This window comes from Mobula hypostoma, chromosome 9 (assembly GCF_963921235.1).
Source record: "Mobula hypostoma chromosome 9, sMobHyp1.1, whole genome shotgun sequence".
In the NCBI taxonomy this organism is placed as follows: Eukaryota; Metazoa; Chordata; class Chondrichthyes; order Myliobatiformes; family Myliobatidae; genus Mobula; species Mobula hypostoma.
In genome coordinates, this window is record NC_086105.1 from 142348110 (window position 1) to 142367577 (window position 19468).

General features: G+C 41.6%; 1 protein-coding gene across 5 annotated transcripts in view; it reads right to left on the reverse strand.

Moving 5' to 3' along the window:
• The window catches only part of tsc2 (TSC complex subunit 2), a 134043-nt gene that overhangs the window by 53046 nt on the left and 61529 nt on the right, over positions 1–19468 (reverse strand). For 3 of the 5 annotated variants that reach the window (XM_063059337.1, XM_063059338.1, XM_063059336.1), the window contains exons 22-26: positions 17365–17554; positions 15691–15784; positions 11223–11325; positions 7503–7600; positions 3370–3495 (exon numbers count right to left, since the gene is read on the reverse strand). In XM_063059337.1, the coding sequence (XP_062915407.1) occupies positions 3370–3495; positions 7503–7600; positions 11223–11325; positions 15691–15784; positions 17365–17554 (611 nt within the window). The remainder of the gene's footprint in view (positions 1–3369; positions 3496–7502; positions 7601–11222; positions 11326–15690; positions 15785–17364; positions 17555–19468) is intronic. The other 2 variants (XM_063059340.1, XM_063059339.1) reach the window with 1 other exon arrangement.

The following is a 19468-nucleotide window of genomic DNA, read 5'->3' on the forward strand; positions in this document are numbered from 1 at the left end:
AGTTTAGAACTCAGTCACATTTGAACACTGAACAAACATTTTGGGCATCGTTACGTTATGAACAAGTTATGAGCAATCTTTCAAAAATTGCAAAAATAAATAGGCCTAATTCTGCTCCAATTCTGTCTTATGGTCTTATTCAGTAGATGAAAGGTTATAGGGAGAAGGCAGAGAAAAGAGTGGAAATGCTGTAAAAAGGCATGAGGTAATAAATGGAAATAAGGAAGGCCTGAAGAAGATGGAATCTGATAGGTGGGGACAGTGGACCCAGTGGACCATGGTATGGACAGCCTTTATTTAGTTCACCTAACTGCATATATAAAAGGTACATTCTTTTATTATAAAAACAAATTTATAAATGGCATTTAAAATAAATAAATATAATACAACCACCCCTTTCATCCAGGATATGTGCCTCATGTCGCGATTGCCATTCTGCCTCTATGGTGGGTCTTGCCACTGCTGTCTTTAATCAGGCAGAAAGAAGCAGAACATTTGGAAATACTCCGGTTTGTCTTGTTTGAGCTCTAAACATCAACAAGAGTGACTGTCAGTAAATAAAAATATTAGAAGAGTTTAACCTAGTGCTCAGTTGCCTGAGGATTGCCTGAGTAAAGACGACTAGTGATCCAGTCTAATAAGGATGTGGCTCATGGGCTGAAGGGTTCTCTTTGCTGTAAGTTCACTGGGGAATGGCAGAGCAAACTCAATGGGCTGAATGGCCCAATTCTGCTTCTACGTTTTAGGTTGGATGGAAACAACCTTTCATGAATAAAAATTGATCTCAGAAATAGTCAGTATAAACCTATTTTATTTTATTACTGCAATAAAAGTAATGTGTTTAATTCAACCCATTTCATAAAACATTTAGAAACCACAGATAGTAATTAAATTACTGAGAAAGCAGCAAGCTCAGGAAGAAACGAAAGCAAAAGCAGGTTTAAATTTGTAATCTTGCTTTAAAGCAAATCACTGGAAGAGAAATTAGTTATTATTTGCCACTGCAGATTATGTGCAAATGTACTTGGTCCTTGATGAGCTTGTTCATTGGCTTCAATGAATCTGAACACTCAGGTGACAGGTCCTTTAGCAAGAGGGTGGCAAATCTGATGAATTCATTGCCACAGACAACTGTGGAGGCTAAGTCATTGGATATATTTAAAGCAGAGGCTGATAGTTTCTGGATTAGTAAGAGCGTCAAAGGTTACAGGGAGAAAGCAACAAAATGGGTGGAGAGAGATAATAAGTCAGACATAATGGAACGGCAGAGCAGACTCCATCTGAATGGCCTAATTCTACTCCAATGTCATAAGGTCTTATGGTATAACTGGCAGCCAGCACAATTTCATGGGTTTAGGCTAACACTGAGGAACACCTCACTGAATTGTGATAAGTGAAGTACAACTTGTGTGTATTACCAGAATGCTATGTGGCACAACATAGCACAGCTGTTGGAAAAACGCTAATACACCTTGGGGTGTCGGGGTTTGGAGTTCAGTTCTGGTGCTGTCTGTAGGGAGTTTGTACATCCTCCCTGTGGATTTTCTCCAGGCTCTCCGGTTTCCTCCCATAGTCCAAAATTACTAGGTTAACTGGTCATTGCAAATTATCCTGTGATTCGGGTGGGGTTAAGCAGGTGAGTTGCTGGGCAGGGTGGCTCACCGGGCTTGGAAGGGCCTGTACTGCATTGTATAAAAATTTTTTAAAAATTGGTGGGATGGGACAGGAAGTAAATTTTACACATTACAAATTTTATGTAACAATAACTGGAACTATTTTATGTAGATTCAATACTCAATCTTAACTGTACTCCACCAAAAAACTAAAGAAATTGATAACTGGGCATATTTACTTGGGGTAAAGGGATATTTGTTATATAGATCAGAATGTTGGACAATATCTAGTAACATGAGGAAATGAACTGAAACAGCAGAGATGTGGTTTTTGAGGAGGATGCAAAGAATATCGTGGACGAAACGAATATCTAACAATGATGTCATGAACAGAGCAAACAAAAAAAGAGAAATAATGCATGAGATCATGAAACGGCAACGTAACTTCATTGAACATGGGATTAGGAAAGAAGAGTTAGAATGCACGGTAATTATGGGAAAGATTGAAAGGAAGAAAGCAAAAGGAAGGCAAAGACAAATGATGATGGAGACAGCAGCCAGAGAACTAGAAATGAATACCAATGAATTGATCCACTTGATCTGACACAGGAGTATGTGGGCCATGGCAGTCAAAGCTCAAACTGGGCACGACACCTGAAGATGAAAGGGATAGAAGAAAGAGAAAATCCTTTCAAAGTCTAAAATCCCCCGTAACTATATCTACTAGTGGTTTGAAATGCCATCACCAAATGAGATTTTAGCAAAGTTCTTTACATTCTGGATTCTTATGTGCTCTATTTGGATAAAAAATGGGGGAGATGCACTGATTGCGTGTTGAGATAACTGAGCAAGTTATCATTGAGGTGGAAAGAAGCCTCAATAGTGTATTATTTTTGTCAACCTTGTATGCCTTGTAAACCCATAAAAGGGTAATGGTGCACAAAGGTGGAGAAGGGATGGGGGGGGGGGAGAAAGAGAGAGAAGAGCTGATGCACTCTGATGGTCACATTAACCAACTCTCTCCACAGATGTTGCCTGGCTTGTGAGTATTTAGAGCATGTTTTTCAAGTTTGCAGCTCATCTTTTGAAAATACATCTCAGACAAAATGACTGAAGAAAGCTTGAATAGGCAAGCAGGCATTACAGCTTCACACACAAAATGCTGGAGGAACTCAGGAGGCCAAGCAGCATCTATGCAGAAAAGCAAATAGTCAATGTTTGGGGCCACGGCCCTTCTTCAGGACTGTAGAGGAAGGAGAGATGTCAGAGCAAGGCGGCTCTGAGAAAGAAGATGCTACCTGACCTGCGGAGTTCCTCCAGCATTTTGAGTGTGTTGCTTCGGATTTCCAGCATCTGCAGATTTTTTTCCCTGTGTGTGAAGCGTTATAGCTTATTCACTCTCTGGCCCAAGGGAGGCTGCTTGATACTATGATGATACAAGCTTGATACTAACGTGTTTAGCTACTTTTCCAACTCTCCTTAATACCACAAAACATTTCAGTCAATCAACACATATCAGGCATAAAAAAATTTTCATCAAGAGAATGCACAATTAGATTGACAATAGAAAGCAGAAGCCTTGATTGACAACCACTGACCAATCTATTTAAATTCTTGAATTATATATTAGTTCCCTATCAAAATAGTGAATAGTACTTTTCAAAACCTATCCAAAATCTATGACATGCAAGTGTCCCAGCATGCAGAAACCCCAAAATGAAACCATGTGGAGCACAGACTCCTGTGATTCCTCTACCTTCGGATGGCATGTTCTGAAACACTGATGCTGCGGGACCGGAAGGCCGCGACTGCCGACAGGTCTCTCATATCTTTAATTTGGGAACTAGTGAAGCCTGGCTTTAGGGACTTTGCGGCTCGCAAGCTATCAGCAAACAGCCCAAAGACACCGCAGATGGGGAAAGGAGTTGATGGGCAGGTCACGGGGCAGGAGGGGGTTGGGAAGGTTTCCCAGGGAAGTGAAGAAAACACACGCCATCATAGAAGAATGAAAGGAAGAGGGGAGGAGGGGGAAAAAAAAACAAAACTTAAAGCATTAAACAAAATCTGGAAGATGATAAAATAGCAAAATTAGATCAAACAGCGTATATGCTACAGAACTTAAACTTCTAAAACTCCTGCTACATTTACTCACAATTGGCAGGAAAAGCAACACATAAAATTAAGGTTGGAATGACATTTCCGATTTTAACAAATTACTGAAGTACGATTACAAGCCATTTCAGGATTTAGCTGATAGTTCTCAGCAGTAGTTTACAGCCACAAATACAAATTAATCTTTGTATAAATAGTATACTAAATATAATTAGTACAAGTCAGTCTTGATTATAATTTTAATAATTGGCCTCAGTCATTTAAAGCTACCAGTTACTTATTTTAACAAATCAATGAAAGTGATTATTCCCTGCAATTTACAGAACCCTGGTTTAAGCCATCATACCTTAACACATTGTGTATGAAAGCACCTCCTCTACTTTAGTAAAGGTTAAAATAGATCAAATATATTTAAAAATAGATCATGGAATCAGAGTAATACAGAAAGTAAACAGGCCTTTCAGCTAAATTCATTCCTGCAACCAAGTTTCCCACCCAAGCTAGTCCCACTTGTTCACATCTGGCCCAAAAACTTCTGAACTTCTCTATTCATATACCTGCACAAATGCCCTTTGAATTGCATGACTGAACCCACCTCAACTATTTTAGCTGCCAGTGTGTTCCATGCATGCAGCACACTCTGCACGAAGATGTTCCTCAGGTACCTTTTAAAACTTTCCCTTCTTGCCTTAAAACTATGTCCCCCTAGCTCTTGGCTCCCTTTCCCAAGGAAAAACATCGAAGTTCATTCACCATCTATACCCCTCACTATTTTATACGCCTTTATAAAGGTCACTGCTCATACTGAATGCTGGGGAATAGGGAAAATGGGGCAAGAATGAAATCTAAACTCCCACAAATACAAACCCAAAGCAATCAAATACTCCTCATATGTTAACTTTCACCAGAGAACTAGGTAAAAGTTTAACAGGAGTAAATGTGGTTGACTGCATGTAAAAAGCAGGGCAGTGACAATCATTGGACAACAAACAATAAACCCAATGGGCTCCTTCCAAATGATTCTTTAATACTGATGATTTGATGTAACCCGTAAACCTTCTCACTTTAAATGGCCCCAGTTGCTAGTTCAGCACTGTTTTACTTGAAATGCTTATGGAGAGATGAGAAAGATTTCTGCATTAATGAATGGGGCATTTTATTTTGGAAACAATGTAAAATAGTCAGTATTAATCGATTCTGTCTACTACTAAGATGAGGACAAACTCAGGCTGGAGAAGCAACACCACATATTCTTTCCAGGATGCTTCCAACCTGATAGCATGAACATCAATTTCTCCAACGTCTGGTAATTGTTCTCGCATCTAAGTTCTCTCCTTTTCCATTCTTCTTTCTTGTTCTCCTCTCAGCCCTTCTCTTCTCATCTGCCCATCACCTTCCTCTCATGCCCTCCTCCTTCCCTTTCTTCCATGCTCTGTTCTCCTCTACATTTCTCCTCCTTCAGCCTTTTATTTCTTCCACCCGTCACCTCTCAGCTTCATAATTCATCCGCCCTCCACCCAACCAGCTTCCCCCTCACTTGGTGTGACCCATCACCTGCCAATTTGTACTCCTTCCCTTCTCCCATACCTTCTCATTCTGGCTTCTGCCCTCTTCCCTTCTGGTCCTATTACAGGATCTCAGCCTGAAACTTTTTTTTATTATTAGATTTGACAGTTTATTCCCTTCCGTAGATGCTCCCTGACTTGCCGAGATCCCCATATTTTGTGTGTTGCTGAAGATTTCTTGCATCTACAGAATCTCGCATTCATTTTTAAAAGTCTGAATTATTTTTGTTCTTTTGCGTTCTAAATCCCTCTAAAGCAGGGGGTCCCAACATGGGATCCACAGACCCCTTGGTTAATGGCATTGGTCCACGGCATAAAAAAAGTTTGGGAACCTTTGCTCTAAAGGGTAACACTGCACAATTGTTCCAAACATGTCCAACACTGTAGCTCAGAATCAGAATCAGGTTTAATATCACCGGCATACGTTGTGAAATTTGTTGTTATGCAGTAGCAATATGTGATAATAGAGAAAAACTGAATTACAGTAACGATATATATTAAATTAGTGCAAAAACAGAAATAAAAAAGAGGTGAGGTAGTGCTCATGGGTTCAATGCCCATTCAGAAATTGGATGGCAAAGGGGAAAAAGCTGTCCCTGAATCACTGAGTGTGCGCCTGCAGACTCCTGTACCTCCTTCCTCGTGATAACAATGAGGAGAGAGCATGTCCTGGATGGTGGGGGTCCTTAATGATGGACACTGCCTTTTTGAGGCTCCGTACTTTGAAGATGTCTCAGATACTGCAGAGGCTAGTGCTCAAGATGGAGCGGACTAATTTTACAACTCTCTGTAGCTTACTTCGATTCCGTGAGGAGGCACTCGCCCCACAAATCTCCACCCTCCACTCCCATGCCAGACTGTGATGCAGCTAGTCAGAATGCTCTCCAGGGTACATCGGGAGAAATTTGTGAAGGCCCTCACTTCAGTGTTAAGGCATGATAGCAACACCAAAACATAAGTTCCTCAAATTGCAAGAAATCACTTTATACTATTGTATATAAGCTAACTTTCCTGTGCATCAATTAGAAAAATAAGGCAGACTTCTACTTATGCATCAAGTATTCTTAATCTCATACAATCAGACTCACCAGCACTGCATGAGGTGACAGATGAGAAACTGGTATTAACAGTAATTTAATATCACAATATATCACGATCTGATCACCAGTAAATAATTCAGTGCCAATGCAAATCTGGATTAATACTATGTTTTTTTTCTCTAAGATTTCAACTTTCAGATGCCCATATTCCAACCTTAAACTTCTGCACACTTGAGCACCAAAAAAAAACATGTACAGTGCAGCTATACAATTTATACCAAGCTAGGAAATAAAGGAAAAGCACATAAATTTCAATTTGAAGGAAAATGCATAAACACTGACATCAAAGTAGGATGGGGAGATGGAAGAATACAAATCAAGAAAAATCAGCAGGCACTTAAGGGTGCTTTCTGTTGTTTGGAAGCTAACTCGAAATGAACACAAGTCAGAAAATGAGCTTATTATGCTGCCTGTTCTTTTTCTCACTTCCCACTGGTATGCTTTCCCTGTTATTTTGTAGCCAAGACACATTTTGTTTAGGAACAAAGTATAATGAATACAGACCAATTTGGTTTGAAGTAAAATATTTAAGACCCTTCATTCTCCCTGCTACAAGACATCCAAGTTCCACCAATCATGTCCAACACTGCAGCTCAGAGTACCAATTGTGCAAAAATATGCTAGCATGAAGGCCCCCTCCCTCAACCACCCACCTTCAAAAAGACTGTGTGCCAGGAAAAGGAAAGCCAACACCTGTTAGTGTAGCAGGTGCTCTTCCAAAGTATATTATGGGGTCTCTGCAAAGGGCAATTTGACTCTGCATCTGCCACCTGCTTTATACAAACAATAGAACAGCAGAACAGAGTGTTCTCAATTCTCCAATACCACCTGTGCCAATTTGAATTAGACTTTCCATGTGTTTAAAATGTAAGTAAGTTCTTAAAGGTACAAAAATGAAAAGAAAAAATAGTCATGATTTACTAACAGCCTAATAGAAAATTATCAGCTTCCTAAACATCAGATCAAAATTTTAGTTATTTTAAGCTCCCCATTGTACGCTCCACCAAGTAGACAAATCAAAACTCAAGTTTGTGTTATGGTTTAAATGAGAGCTTCTTTCCGAGTAAGAAATTGCATTATATGTATTCTCCCTGCTCTAGAGATTGGCCTACCTTTTGAATGGTCTTTCATTTAAGCTTGTGCTACGAGCTCGAAAGCTGGTGGGTTCATGCGTGTCCTCGAATGGCAGCAAGGCATTTGATCTGAGACCCTTGTTAAAAACAGACAAAAATTAAAGAACAATGTAGTTCAAATCCTGATTACAAATCATGGCATCATCTAACATTCAGCAATAATATGGAGAATTTTTCTTTTCAAAGTGAAGGGTGTAAGCAAGAACTAAGGACAGGCCTATAGAGCTAAGGAGACAACTGTTGAATAAAGGACATCTCAGAAACAGAATATCACTGGCATATGTTGTGAAGTTTGATTTTTTGCAGCTGCAGTAGTGCAATACATTAACTGTAAATTACAAGAAATATGTACGTATCAAATATTTTAATTCAAATTAGGGCAAAAAGAGAGCAAACAATAGTGAGATAGTGTTCATGGATTGATTCATTGTCCATTCTGACATCTGATGGTGGGGGGGGGGGAAACAAGCGGTTTCAAAACTGTTGAGTGTGTCTTCAGGCTTCTGTACCTCCTCCCTGACGGTAACGATGAGAAGAGGGCATGTCCTGGGTAATTTGGGTCCTTAATGATGGATGCTGCATTTTTGAGGCACTGCCTTTTGAAAATGTCCTGGTTGCTGGGGAGGTTAGTGCCAATGATGGTCCTGCCCGAGTTTACAACTTTCTGCAGCTTTTTCCCCCAATCCTGTGTAGTGGCCCCTTCATACCAGACAATGACGCAACCAGTTAGAATGCTCTCCAGGGTACTGCTCTGCAGTGTAGCCAAAGGAACTAACAGAAACTGACAATCCTTGCTTCATTGCAGTTTGAGACCCCTCACTGGGTCTGTCCATTTCAAATTTCTATCAAAATTATTCCAATTTACTTTCAGTAATAGTTTCTAGTAAAGACAAACATCAATGCATCAGCCACACAGACTACTAGAAAATTATCAGCTTCTTGACTACGAAAACAACAGGATTGAAAGTACACTGTGTACTTTCCTGACCAGGTTCCACCCCGCAGGTTCGACGTGTTGCGTGTTCTGAGATGCTCTTCTGCACACCACTGTTGTAATGCACGGCTACTTGAGTTACTATTGCCTCCCTGTCATCTTGAACCAGCCTGGCCACTCACCTCTGACCTCTCTCATTAACAGGGCATTTTCAGCCACAGGACTGTTGCTCACTGAATGCCTTTTGGTTACCGCACCTTTCTCTGTAAACTCTGGAGGCTTGTGCTTGAAAATCCCAGCAGTTTCAAAGATACTCAAACCACCCCATCTGGCATCAACAATCAGTCATTCCACGGTCAAATTCACTGAGATCACATTTTTTCCTTATTCTGATGTTTGGTCTGAACAACTGAACATCTTGACCATGTCTGTGTGCAGTTATGTATTGAGTTGCTGCCACATGATTGGCAGATTAGTTATTTGTATTTACGAGGTGTACAGGTGTATCTAATAAAGTAGCCAAGGAATGCAGAGTCGAAGGCACAACCAGTCATGATCTCATCGAAAGGCAGAGCAGGTTTGAAAAGTTGAGTGGCTTATTCTTAATTCATAAATAAAAGCTGAGAATCATTCAACTCTGTATGGAAGCCTAGCAGTTATTGCAGGATTTGATTCCCCGCCAATCTACAAGGAATTTGTATGATCTCCCTGTGGCCGTGTGGGTTTCCTCCAGGTTTTCCAGTTTCCTTTCACATAAAGTGACAGTCAGGGTTTAAGTTAGTACGTTCCGGGCATACTACATTGCCACTGGAAGTCTGATGACACTTGGAATATGTTGGTCGTTGAGAAGACGACGAACTTCACTGTATGCTTTAATGTATACATGACAAATAAAGCTAATCTTTAATCTGTCTTTACTTTAGCACATTCTTGGTGATAATGTGCATCAAAGTGAATCAATGGCACATGTGATGAGATTAAATAAATTTACTGGTCTTCCTTTCTTGCAGACTGCTACATGGCAATGTCCAAGACGATAGACTACATACAGAGGGATACAGTGAAGCTTGGCATAATTGCTGCAGAAGCTATGCAGAAAGGCTGCTAGGTAGGAGCCTTCTGCTTCAGCACTGTAGAACCCTTGTAGAAATTATATCACTCGTCAGTTTTGCTTTCACATCTGTTGCTGATGTAATGTAAACTTTGTGTCATTAAAGACACAAGAGACAGCAAATGTAAACGATCTACTAGAAGAACTATGTTTCGAACATCTGTTGGGGGAGGATGTCAACCATTCCCTCCCCAACAGATCTACAAAACCTGAGAAGGTATCCATCATTTTTTGTGGACTTTTCTGTTCTTGGAAATACCAATACCAACACGGAATGGAAAAGCCTACAGAAAGTGGTGGATACAGCCAAGACCATCATAGGCAAGGCCCTCCCCAGCATTGAGCATATTTATAAGGAGCGCAGCCACAAGTTCCTTGAGGCCGTCACAGCCAGGGGAGGAGCGGGAATAAGCTTCCACTACCTATTAATGCTCCTAATGGCGTGCATCACAAATAGCCTCTGACAACTAAGTTCAGCTCCTGCCCTTCACTTGTGGCTTAGCTACTAAGCCCAGCAGAACCATTTCTACTGATAGGAGAAAGGGCAAAGGCAGGTTATTGGCACCTTAAAACAGATAGGGCTCGTCTGTAAGTTCATCTAGAAGGAAAACTTTGATCTCAAACCTCCGCTGTCTTGCGGCTATACTCACTCATGGGGAAGGTTTCAGGAGTAAACTCCAAGGAAAAATCCAGTGCTGGGGTCCCTAAGGCAGTCCTACATTGAGTTCAACGCCAACTGGTAAATCCTGCAACACTGCTGGTGTCAAACTGAATCAGCCTCTGCCATTCCTTTGGATTTACCAGCTGTGTGGAGAGTGGGAGCTTGCTGTTCCCCATAATCGCATTGCCCTGGGTTGTGTACTGGCTTGCATATTACATAGACAGCTGGGACACAATACCCATGGTCAACCCCAACAAACAGAGGGCCTTAACAGCTAACACAAGAAAGTAGCATCCATCATCAAGAAACCCCACCATCCAGATCAGGCTCTCTTCCTGCTGCTGCCAACAGGAAGGAGTACAGGAGCCTTAGGACTCTCACCACCAGGTTCAGAAACAATTACTCTACAACCAGTAGGCTCCTAATCCAGCATGCTCCTAATCCAATTTCTCTCACCTCATCTTGGAAATAATTCCTCGGCCAACAGACTCACTTGCAAGGACTCTACAACTCGCTCTCAATCTTATTTATGTACTTAATATTTTTTTTAATTTGTACAATTCTTAATTTGCATATTAGTTGTTTGTCAGCCTTTATTTATACCTTTAAAATTCTATTGCATTTCTTTATTTTCATATAAACACCTGCAAGAAAGTGAATCCCAAGGCAGCATTTGGTAACATACATACTCTGATAGTAAATATACTTTGAACTTCAGAGTTGAGTTAAAACCCTGCCCCAAGACAACATTACCTCAGTTTCTCTTGCCACAGATACGGCCTGACAATGCTTTGTATGTTCAGCGTTTTGATTTTATTTTAGATTTTCAGCATCCGCAGTTTTTTTTGATTTTCAATATGAATAATTCGAACGGGGATATGTGAATGCACTGCATTATGTTTACCAATTTTATGCAGCATACCTCTCAGGTAAGTACACAGGATGAACAGCAAGACCAAGGGGAAACAACAGCCTAAAAATAAGAAAACTTACTTTTGTAATGTATCGCACGAAGTCCTTCCTGAACACGAGCCGACATCGAATAAACCACATGGCTATCACATGGTGTGCTAGGGATACTATATACTGGTTGAATCTAAAAGAAACAAAACAGAAATTGTGCAATCTCACCTTAAGTGCAAATATCAATTTCAAATTACAATCTCCAAGAGTTGATGGAGCTCCAAAGTCCATCTCAGTACTCCATGAAAATGGATTAAGAATTAAACCAAAAATAAATTTTGGCCTGTTAAAAAAACCTTCAAGTTCCAAAGCCGTTCATAAGACCACAAGGCACAGGAGCCGAGTTAGGCCTTTTCAGCCCATTGAGTCTGCTCCACCATTTCATCATGGCTAATTTATTATCCCTCTCAACCCCATTCTCCTAACTTCTCCTCATAACCTTTGACACCTTTACTAGTCAAGAGCCATCAAATATACCAATGAATTGGCCTCCACAGCCATCCGTGGCAATGATTTCTACAAATACGCCAACCTCTGGCTGAAGAAATTTCTACTCATCTCTGTTCTAAAGGGACATCCATGTATTCTGAGGCCATGCCCGCTGCTTCTAGACTCCTCCACAAGAGGAAACGTGCTCTCCACATTCACTCTATGCCTATTCAATAGGTTTCAATGAAATTCCCCCTTGTTTTCTAAACTCAAGCGAGTATAGGCCCAAAGCCAGTACAAGCCCAGAGTAATCAAACACTCATATTAATCATTTCATTCCTGGGATCATTCTTGTGAACCTCCTCTGAACCTTCTCCATTGTCAGTATATCCTTTCTTAGATTCAGTGCCCAAAACAGTTAATTATGATATGTGCCTGTGGAAAGCACCAGCTATGAGAATGCCTTTTCCATTTCAAATTGGGACACTAGTATCAACTGTAAAGTTAGCATTTATTGGGCATAATAGTCCAATTAACGTTCCTTAAGGTTGTCAGAGCCCAGAGTGGTAGTGGGGATAAGTTCCCACTTTCCATTAAATGATGTCAACCGCATGCATCTCAAATAGCCTCTGACAATCAAGTCCAGCTCTTGGCCTTCATGTGTGGCTTAGCTACTAAGCCTGGAGAACCATTTCTATTGACAAGGTCAAAGGCATGTTACTGGCACCTTAAAAGCCAGTTGTTCTGGGCAGATGTGGATCACCAGCTGTGGTTGGCAGCACACAGAGAAGGAAAACTCTGATCTCAAATCTCCACTGCTTTGTGGCTATACCCTCTCATGGTGAAGGCTTCAGGAGTAAACCCGGAGGAAAATTCTGGAGCTGGAGTCCCTAAGGCAGTCCTACGTCAAGTTCAGTGCTAACTGGCAACTCCTGCAATGTCGCTGATGTCAAACTGTATGGATCTTTGCCATTGCTTTGGATTCACCTGCTGCGTGGAGAGGGGGGAACCTACTACACGGGCAACAGCTCCCTTCACACTGTATGCCCCTGACTTGCGTACTGGCTTACACATCATGTAGACAGATGGGATGCAATATCCATGATTGACGCCAACATAATAGCTCTCAAACAGAATGACTTGGCAAGGAATTACAAAGAGGCGCTATGTGTTAACCAGATTTTGGTACAGGCCTGGTGTTACATGTTAAGCAGTCTGGATAAAAACTACAGACTTCGTTCATCAAATGTGTTTTATGACAATCGGGTAAACGTTCACCATTTTTAATTTGACTGAGGTAACCTGGTTGGATCTAAATTTAGTTAGCACTCCCACATTATTAGTGCAGGAGTGAATTAATGCAGTAACATGTCTGCAATTCTGCTGCACAGCGCATTTTGTGCATTATAATGTTACATATCCCTTATTACTCCTGAAAAGACCAATTAAAAGACCAAAGACCCTACCCAGCCCAGGTATTCTCTCATCTCCCTCTCCTCACTAGACAGAAGATACAAAAGCACATATCACCTGGCCACAGGACAATTTCTATCCCACTGTCATCAGCTTCTTGATCTGACCTTTTGTACAAAAAGGTGGACACTTGGCCTCAATCTACCTTATGATCTTGCATTTTTATCAATTTCCTACACTGCACGTTTTCCCATACTTTTTACACTTAACTCTGCATTGTTTTACCTTAATCTAGCTCAATGCATTGTACAATGATTTGATCTATTTAAACAGTATGCAAGACAAGCATAGATAGCTACTTTATTGATCCCAAAGGAAATTAGTATAACGGTAGCATTACAAGTGTACAGATATAAATGTTAAAAGAGAAACAAGGAAGAATAAAATATAAGTTAACACAAAACAGTCTAACGGGAGGGAGTCATCACTTCCATGGCTATAGGTCGACTCATTATAGAGCCTAATGACTGAAGGTAAGAATGACCTCAGTGCTCTTTGGAGCAGTGCAGTTGTCCAAGTCTATCACTAAGAGTGCTCATCTATTCCGCCAAGGTGGCATGCAGAGGGTGAGAAACATTGTCCAGAATTGCCAGGATTTTCCATAGTGTCCTTTGTTCTACCACAGCCTCCAGTATGTCCAGTTTGCCTTTCTAATCAGTTTATTGAGCCTGTTGTCATCACCTGTGTTGATGCCATTGTTCCTGCACACCACCGCATACAAGATTGTACTGACAACAGCAGATTGGTAGGACATGTGAAGGAGAGGTGTGCATACTCCAACAGACCTCATTTTCCTCAGGAAGTAGAGGCAACTCTGGCCCTTCTTATACACAGCTTCCGTGTTTGTGCTCACACAAGTCTAAGCCTGTCATCTCGGTGTACTCCCAGGTACTTGTAGGTCCTCAACACATCCACATCCTCACGATCAATAGTAACAGGGAGCAGTGCAGGCTTAGTCTTCCTAAAGTCCATCACCATCTACTTTGTCTTACTGATGTCGAGCTGCCAATGATTCAGTTTGCAGCATTTGACAAAGTCCTCCACCGGGCCCCTGTATTCATCTTCCCATCCTCCCTTTATACACCCAACTATTGTTGAGTCAGAGAATTTCTGCAGATGACATGACTCAGTGCTGTATCTAAAGACTGAAGTATACAGGGTAAACAGGAAGGGAGCCAATACAGTCCCGTGGGGCCCCGGTGCTGCTTTTACCCACACTGTTGTATCTTGATACATGTGACAATAGTAAACCAATACACAAACCCTCAACAATAGATTGGTGGCGACTTGTTTCGTTTTATTTTAGCTACAGCACAAGAGAATTAACGTTTAGGAATATGGATGGGGTGGCAATAAGCTGGGCTACTGTGTCCTAGAAAGAGGCAAGCTTTCCAGAGTTTTGTTGGATTTGCACTCTTCAACCAAGTGGAAAGGACTTGGCACTCTTGACTTCTACACATGAATACCTTTTTAAAGAGTCAGTTTAAGAGTAAAACAGGCAGAGGACAACCGGTCTCTGCGTCAAGGTATCATAGCAGCTAGTGTAACACTTTACAGTGTCAGCAATCAGGGTTGAACTCCTGCTGCTGTCTATAAGGAGTTTGTATATATGTGGGTTTCTCCTAGCTTCCTCCCACATTCCAAAGACATACAACTTATGCTTATTAAGTTGTGATAAGGGCTGCCCCCAGCCCATTTTCAGACTCTTGGTAATTGACAGGCTTTTTAAATCTATGTTTCAGTGTACACATGACAAATAAAGCTAATATTTACTCTTTAAATCTGACCCTCTCTTGTAGCCATGCATCAGGTTCAATTAAGTTTTGGGTAAGACAGTAACCACCCCAGATCTTGACAGTGAGGACCAATTGTAACGTTAAAAATTGCAGTTTCTATGATGAAAATGTTACTTGGTTCACATTAGCCCAAGTCTAAAAAGTGTCCACATATTGGAGTTTTTAGGCACAGGCTCCTTCATTTATAAGGAGTTACAAATGGAACCAGAGATTAAAGTCAACAGTGAACTTCTCCAGTTCTGACCTGAGTGGAAGCAAAGACCATGGAGTGAGAGTTGGTGGAGCTACAGTACCCGATTATGATAGGGGTCTCTAATTTAGACTGAGAGTGGGAAGAGGGCAGGGAGAGGGAAATCATGGTTGGGGAAAAGAAAAAGGGGAAGGGAGGGAGTGGGAAGCACTGGAGAGATATTCTGTAATGATCAATAAACCAATTGGAATCAAATGACCTTGCTGGGTGTCTCAGGGTTGGGTGTGTCTGCACCCACACCACCTCTCGCCCTGGCACTCCTCTCCCACCTGTCCCACAGCAGCCATTTCCAACATCCTTTGCTCCCACCAGATTTACAAACTCGCTCTCCACTCCACATTGACAAATACAGTGCTGTGCAAAAGTCTTAGGCACCCTACCAACATGTGCCCAAGGCTTTCGCACAGTCCTGTAAATTACTGCCGAGAAAGTCTTGTAATGTCATCCTGGGCTTACCGTGGAATTGGAAACCAAATTAAAGGCTATAATTACAAATTTAAAAGCTTAAGCTTAGATAATTTTTAAAAAGCTGAGGAAAATAAACACTCACTTGAAAGGGTTGGTGTAAGGTAACGAGATAGCAAAAACACTGACATACTGTTCGGCCACAAAGTTGGCATAAAGAGGAGGAATTCTCACCAAGGCTGCAAGAGAACACATACATTAACTTATGGCACTCTAACTTATGGCACTCTAAGCCCACTTTTATATATTTTACTAGAGTTTGCAGTTTAATTACAAGGACCTGTTGGTCAGTCAGCAGTCAAAACATTCAGGCAAACAAGACTGGGAGGATCCTGTGAGCCACAACTCAGCACTAAATGGGAAGTCGCAGAGATAAAGATATTTATCAGGAGTGCTGCACATATTAGTTTTGTCAATGATCCCTCCCATCAGTCCAACAATCTCTCTGACCCCCTACCATCAAGCAAGAGGTACCGTAGCATTAGGACAAGGGCTGTTAGGATGGGAAACAGCTTCTTCCCAACACCACCCCCCACCCCGGCCATGAGACTCCTGAACTCCCTGCCACCATCCACATCTCATCACATATAAAGTGCCAGTAGCGTTATATTGTTTAGTTTTTAAACTTCTCATAAATGCACCCCGTTATTTGTTAATTTGTTTGTAGTAATACTTGTATGTTGTGTGAGAGTTATATATGCTGTGCACCTTTACCCAGAGGAACATTGTCTTGTTCAGCGGTATACATGTATACAGTTGAACAGTAATAAACCAGAATTTAATCAACACCTCCTAACAGCAGACTGTGGAAATGAGCCGAGAGAGCAGAAATCGCAAGAATAAATGGCTCACTTCTACTGTAACTGATGCACATAAGGAACCAGAGAGGGGTAGGATGGTAGTGCAGCTGTTAGTGCAACACTTTACAGTGCCAGAGATCTGGGTTGGATCCCGCCACTGTCTCTCATGACCACGAGGGTTTCCTCCGGGTGCTCCAGTTTCCTGCCACATTCCAAAGATGTACAGGTCAAGGTTTGTAAGTCGTGAGCATGCTACAACTTACAAGCATGGCGACACTTGTGGGCTGCCCCCAGCACACCCCCAGAATGTGCTGTGTCATTGACACAAATGACACATTTCACTGATTCCTATGTTGCTATTCTCTCACATTACTCATGGCATGCATGAATAGATTTACACCCATCCTTCAAAAATTTCAAAACTATTTCTCTATCTGCTTCAATATACTGTACCTGTGAGTGATCAGTGGTCCCCAACCTCCGGGCCGCGAAGCATGCAGGGGTGCAGTGGTAGCCAGGACGTACCCAGCACATCTTTAAGAAAAGAGCCAAAATAAACATGCTAATTAATTAGGTGCCACCCGGCACATAAATGTTGGCCCTAATCATGTGCCGGGCGGCACCTAATTAATTAGCTTATTTTGGCTTTTTTTCTTAAAGATGTGCTGGGTGCGCCCCGGCTACCGCTGCACCCCTGCATGCTTTGTGGCCCAATATCGGTCCACAGCCCTTAGGTTGGAGACCGCTGGATAAATCTGAATCCCCAACATGTAGCACAAAAGACGGTTAGCCCACAGATACTGTTGACTGAGTCACGGAGGGTTAACCTCATTTGAGACCTTCAACACGTATGTTTGTACAGCTACTGCATTTGGTAGCTTAATATGTCCACATTACATAAAAACGCTCATATTCAAGTTACACCAATGATGTTTTTAAAAACAATCAAGTGACCTTACTTGATAGGAACTCCAGCATAGGGATGGCCATGGTGAGTGTGGCTGAGATGTGCGTCAGCTTGAGAATGATGCCCGGAAGCAGTTTAACCATGATATCTGGCATCTCGATGATGCACATGGTCAACGTCACCACACATTGTTTGGCACAACGGTAGATCAGCCCAGTATCAAGGCAGTGAACAAACTCACGCTATACAAAATATAAAAAGAACAAAGTTGCTTTTTGGAACCATAGCATTATTTAACATCGATAAAATTTATTTCAGTGAGAAAAAGGTAGATGCTGGCAATCTCACTACCAAAAACAAAACAAAGTGCTGGAAACACTCAGCATACATAGAGAAATAAACAGATGAGGAATTTCTTTAGCCAGAGGGTAATGAATTGTTACAGACGGCTGTGGAGGCCAAGAATGTATTTAAAGTGGAAGCTGATAGGTTCTTGATTAGTAAAGGCATCAAGGGCTCTGTCGAGAAGACAGAAGAATGGGGTTGACGAGGAAAATAAATTAGTCATGATCAAATGGCAGAGCAGACTGAGTGGTCCAAATGACCTCATTCTATTCCTATGTCTGATGGTCTTAGAGGATAAATTATAGTTGCAGGTTAATAGCTCTCAACAGCTACAATTTATGTACTCCTAATCAACCCACAGTTTCTTAAGGTTGTTATAGCCAGGGATGGTATCGGTGATAAGCTCCCACTATCTATTAAATAATGGTGCGTCTCATATAGCCTCGGACAACCAAGTCCAATTCCTAGTTTTCACATGCAGCTTGGCTACTAAGCCCGGTGGAACTGTTTCTACTGACAGAAGGGCGGGGGGGGGCGCGTAGGTGAAGGCAGGTTATTGGCACCTTAAAAACAAGTCACTTTGGGCAGAGGGCGCGTGTCAGTTGTGGTTGGCAACTCATCTAGAAGAAAAACTCTGATCTCAATCCTCCACTGCCTTGCAGCTATACACACTCATGGCTTCAGGAGTAAACCCCAAGTGAAAAATCTGGCGCTGGAGTCCCGAAGCAGTCCTAAGTTGAGTTCAACGCTGATTGGCAACTCCACTGCTGCAAAACTATCAGTCTCTGCCACTCCATTGGATTCATTAGCTGCACGGCGAGGGGTAGCCTGTTGCATGAGCAAAAGCTTGCTCTCTGTATCATACTGTCCTGGCTTGCACATGACGTAGACAGCTAGGACGCAATATCCATGGTCAACCACAATCAACAGAGGGCCCTTCAATGAAACCACTCAATTCAAAACTGAATTGCATCAGATTTCAGAGACAAGGATTATCATCAGCCATTTATTTTTTAAAAAATCAATGGCCACTTTCTTAGGTACCTTCTATACCTAACAAAATGGCCACAAAGTGCATATTCTGCAGCAGTGGATCGCTTACAAGCAAAATTCAAAAATATCAAAGTAGTATTATACTAGTTTTCCAACTCTGTGGTGAAAGGACAAGCATTTACAGGAAGGAATTAACATACGAGGAGTGTTTGGCTTGCTTTGGGCCTGTACTGACTGGAATTTAGAAAAATGTCTGGGGATCTCATTGAAACCTACTGAATGTTGTAAAGAGTGGATAAAGGTGGTTGTGGAGAGGATGTTTCCTCTGGTGGGGGTATCTAGAATTAGAAGGCACAGCCTCAAAATTGAGGGGCGCACTTTCAGAACAGGAAAAGGCATTTTTTTTTTAGCCAAAGCGTGGTGAATCTGTGGAATAACTGTCACAGACTGAGGTGGAGGATGAATCAGACACCAATTATAGATATACTACATTTTTTTAAAAATATAAGCATTCCATTAGTTTTCTACATCCTTTTTCTCCACCAGAGGTCATTGTCAAGAGGCAGCACCTCAAGGCAACCACATCCATCATAAGGACCCTCACGAACTGGGTCATGCCCTCTTCTCACTGCTATCATCAGAGGAGCCTGGAGACACACACTCAATATTTTAGGAACAACTTCTTCCCCTCCACCATCGGATTTCTGAACAGTCCGCGAACACTACCTCAGTAATCCTGAATTGCATTTTTTTCATTGCAATTTGTACTAATTTTTTTGCTTTGTCCTGCTGCCACAGAAACAAATTTCAAGACATGT